Below are 4,342 nucleotides of genomic sequence, written 5' to 3'. Positions count from 1 at the left end.
GTCCTCCCTCCAATGATTCTACAGGGTGACCATATCAGTCCCCCAAGTTTGGTCTCTTTCAAAATAATTAGGTCTATTCCAGGGTTTTGAGTTTTCATGTTTTTTTAGTGCAAACTTATATATTTGTGTGCACAAAGTGTGCTGCATTGAATCCTTAATCCATTTGGTGAGAATTGTCATCATGGCAATATTGAAGCTTCTAATCCATGAATATGGACCCTCTCTGCATTTGTTTAGAGATTCTTTAATTTTCATCTGCATTGTTTTGTACTTTTTAATGTACAAAATTTGCTCTTCTTGTGTTAAATTAATTCCTAAATGTTTTATTCTTTTTGGTTCTATAGTAAATGGAATTGTTTCCTAAATTTCATTTTCAAGTAGTGCATGCTGGTATACAGAAATCCAACTGATATTTTGTACATTGAATGTGTCCTTTGTGTGATATCTAACTTGTTTATGAGTTTTTCTTTGGGCTTTGTGTGCAGGTAGATTCTCTGGAAATATCTACACACAGGGTCATGTCAGCTGTCGATGAAGCTATTTTGACTTGTTTTCAATCTACAAGAGAGTTTTACATTTTTTCGCGTTGAACTGTCTAGAACCTTTAATACTGTGTTGAAGACAAGTGTCAGGAGCAGACTTCCCTATCTTGTTCCTGACCTTTGGGAAAAGCATTCAGCTTTGCAGCAATAAGTATGATGTCAGCTATGGGTTTTCACAGACGCCCTTTATCAGGTTGAGGAAGTTCTTAACTTTGTGATTGTTTCTTCTGCCAAAGAGAATAATCTCTTGATTCCCTCAAATGACAATATTGTTCCAAGTCATAAATTTTCTAACCTAGATTTTACTTCTTTTATATAAATATTCTATTTTGTAGTTTTGCCATCCTTCATTAGAATATTTTTTTACTTTTTGTTGTCGTATTTTCCTTTAGGTTTTGCAACATGATTTTCTCTATTTATTGAACACATTTCTTATAGCTACTTTAAAGTATTTATCTCCTAAGAAAGTATCTGCACATCCTCAGGGCAGTTTATATTGAATTGTAAGGGGGTTTTCGCCTAAGAATAGTCACTTTTGTGAGTTTGCCTGGCTGTTATTTTTTTAGTGAAAAATATCTCATTAAAAATATCTTGTAGGCAACTCTAGATTGTGACTTGTCCCCAAAACGTTGCTTTCATTGTTGCTTTTATGCTGAGAAACTTGTCTGTACTTAATCTGTGATATTATATCCCCTGTAGTATGGCCTTCTCATGCCTCTGATATTTTCTTATTAAATTATTACATTTTTAAACCTTGCTTCCCGGGTTCACCCTGTGTCTACATAATATCATGGTCACCAAAATTACTTAAGGAAAGACTTGGACTCTGAAAAATAGTTTTGCTATAGGTATTGGGCTGCACATGATTATTTTAGGCAAATAGATAGTCTACATGTGCTAAAGTATAAGTCTTCCCAGGTTATAGTTTTTCTGAGTCTTGCCATGGCTCCTCTGCATATGCCAATCACCTGAATGCACACCAGCAGTGCTTGACTGGCTTGGGCATTTTGGTGTCTCTGCTAAGCATGCACACAGCCGTAGCTGAACATGTGCCTGCTGCAGGCATGACCACAACATCAGACCAGCAGGGTGTCTGGCTTTCCTGCTTGAAACCACACAAATTGTTAGTTCACCATCACATCATTCCCTACCCCAAATTAACTGGATTCCCTTACACTATGTATTTTGCTGCAGGTTCTCATGGCTTTCCCGATTTTGGAAGAACCTTCATGTCCATAATGCTGGGTGCTGGGAGGTTGGGAAAGAATGGTAGCCACAGTAGGCAAGTGCACTGCTGGTGTTCCCTGGATCTGTAGCTTTCCATTATATTTTGCTTTTCCTTGATGGCTTGAGCATTTACTGTGCTGTTGCATACTACATAAATATAATTTAAAGTGGATGCAAGATATTTTATAGAAATATAATCACTCGGCGCCGCTCGCTCGCTCGCTCCTCTCTCGCCGTCTCGCTCGCTCGCTCCCTCCCTCGGCAGCCGCGGCGGCAGGCCGGAGAAGGCGGCGGCGGCGGCGGCGGCTCGGGAGCAGACATGGCGGCGGACCTGAACCTGGAGTGGATCTGCTCCCTGCCCCGCTCCTGGACGTACGGGATCACCCGGGGCGGCCGCGTCTTCTTCATCAACGAGGAGGCGAAGAGCACCACCTGGCTGCACCCCGTCACCGGCGAGGCCGTGGTGACCGGACACCGGCGGCAGAGCGCAGATTTGCCTACTGGCTGGGAAGAAGCATATACTTTTGAAGGTGCAAGATACTATATAAAGTGTTTCATGGTCCTAAGAAAAATGTTGAAACCTCCTAAGAGTCACGGGATTTATACCTGGAAGCAATCTTAGGAATCATTCTGCCCAACTTTTCATTTTATTGGTTGAGGAGTTCATATTTTGAGGCTGAAGTGACACCTATGGATTATTCAAGTTATTGTGGCAGAGACCAAAATTAGATGGATGCTGGCCTCTTGACCATCCATGATGCTGTATCCTTGTTTGCCCTTTCCACATCTATTGATCTTTACAATAGATTTATGCATATGAAAACAAATCTACATGCAGTCATCTCTGTTGGACAAGAGGGAGTGAATGAATCCTTAATTCAAATAACACAAGGAAACTATAGCCAATTTTCAGATTTATTTTTGCAATGAGAGAAATTTTATTACATGATGTTGAATATGTAGCATTTAAAAATATTTGATTCCCTATAATTAATGATATTGTAATAGTGTTAAATGTTGACAGATGGTAGTTACACTTGTGGTAAGGATAGCGTAATGTACAGAAATGTTGAATCATTATGTCATACACCTGAAGCTCAAATTTTAAAAAATTTAAGGAAAGGGACGCCTGGGTGGCTCAGCAGTTGAGCATCTGCCTTTGCTCAGGGCGCGATTCTGGAGTCCCAGGATCCAGTCCCACATCGGGCTCTCTGCATGGAGCCTGCTTCTCCCTCAGCCTGTGTCGCTGCCTCTCTCTCTCATGTCTCTCATGAATAAATTTTAAAAATCTTAAAAAAAAAATTAAGAAAAAAAAGCAGAAATGTGTGTGTGTGTGTGGGGGGGATAATTGAAAAGATGTGCCAGGATCATAGACACAGAATATATTGGGGCTAATGTCAAAATTCCCAACTGCTTTTAAAGTTATGTAAGTTAAGCTGGATCAACTATTAATTAAATTCAAAATTTTTTAAATAAATAAAGTAAAAAACATTTGATTCCCAGTAAGGAAGTACTAGCAAGCTAGTAGAAAATAGATAAAAGATGGGAGCAAGGAAAATCCTCTCACATTAACAAAAATGTAGAAAGACACTCTAAAAGAAAAGCCAGTTAGAATGCGATATCTTATTCACTTATCAGATTGGCAGTTTTAAGTGGTAATACTTCGCATTAGTGAAGGCAGAGGGAAATAGTCTCTTTACTACGAGTAGGAATGTAAACTGGTGAAAATAGTGAAATATAAAGTGCTCATACACTTTGATTAATCAATTCTATAACTGCAACTTTGTCCTACAAATATCATATTAATATGAGATTGAGTTTTCATCTATTTTATAATGTACAAGATAGTTGCTGAATTTTGTTTTTATACACATACAAAAACAGTAAAAGTGGTAATTGCTGAAGTATCATTTAATAATGAACTAGTGTATTAGAACAGTAGAAAAGAATAGAATACATGTAGCAATAGATCTGAATGTGCCCAAATCCAAGATTTATGAAGAGGGAAAAAAAATCAAGTATCAGAGCATTTTGTATACCTAATAAAAAATATATATTTTTGCTTTTTCTATTTAAGGATTCTAGTAGGATACAAATGAAAATGTTAACTTTTGGGTTTTATTGAGTTTTGATGAGATATATTAAGAGCAGAGGGCACTTTCCTTTTCACTTTAAATCCTTCTGTATTTTGTGAAAAAGAATGTATATATATGCACACGCACACACACATTCTGTGCACATATGTTGCTTTTGTTTAAACATTTTAAATCAGGGTGCCTTCCATGGCTGCGTCAGTTGAGCCCCTGCCTTGGTTTAGGGTCATGATCCCAGGCTGCTGGGATTGAGCCTGGCTTCAGGCTCCCAGCTCAGTGAGGAGTCTGCTTCTCTCTCCCTACCTCTGTCCCTTCACCTGACTTGTGCTCTGTCTCAAATAAATAAATCTTTAAAAAAAAATTTAAAACAGTAAGTTATGTACATTATGAAAATGATTTTGCTTTGCAACTGTGATTGAGGAAGTCATTTCTTATTTTGAAATATTTTTGAAAAACATGTTCTTGATTTCTTTATAATTA

At 38.0% G+C, this 4,342-nt stretch overlaps 1 protein-coding gene across 1 annotated transcript; it reads left to right on the top strand.

Moving 5' to 3' along the window:
• Window positions 1-2,002: 2,002 nt before the first annotated feature.
• LOC121501462 (pleckstrin homology domain-containing family A member 5-like) lies at window positions 2,003-2,943 on the top strand. The gene has a single exon (XM_041773497.1). The coding sequence runs from the start codon at window positions 2,089-2,091 to the stop codon at window positions 2,389-2,391; it is 303 nt and encodes a 100-aa protein (XP_041629431.1). The 5' UTR covers window positions 2,003-2,088; the 3' UTR covers window positions 2,392-2,943.
• The last annotated feature ends 1,399 nt before the right edge of the window (window positions 2,944-4,342 follow it).

Source organism: Vulpes lagopus, chromosome 11 (assembly GCF_018345385.1).
Source record: "Vulpes lagopus strain Blue_001 chromosome 11, ASM1834538v1, whole genome shotgun sequence".
Taxonomy (NCBI): domain Eukaryota; kingdom Metazoa; phylum Chordata; class Mammalia; order Carnivora; family Canidae; genus Vulpes; species Vulpes lagopus.
Note: the sequence above shows the minus strand (reverse complement) of the source record. Positions and strands in the feature narration are given on the sequence as shown.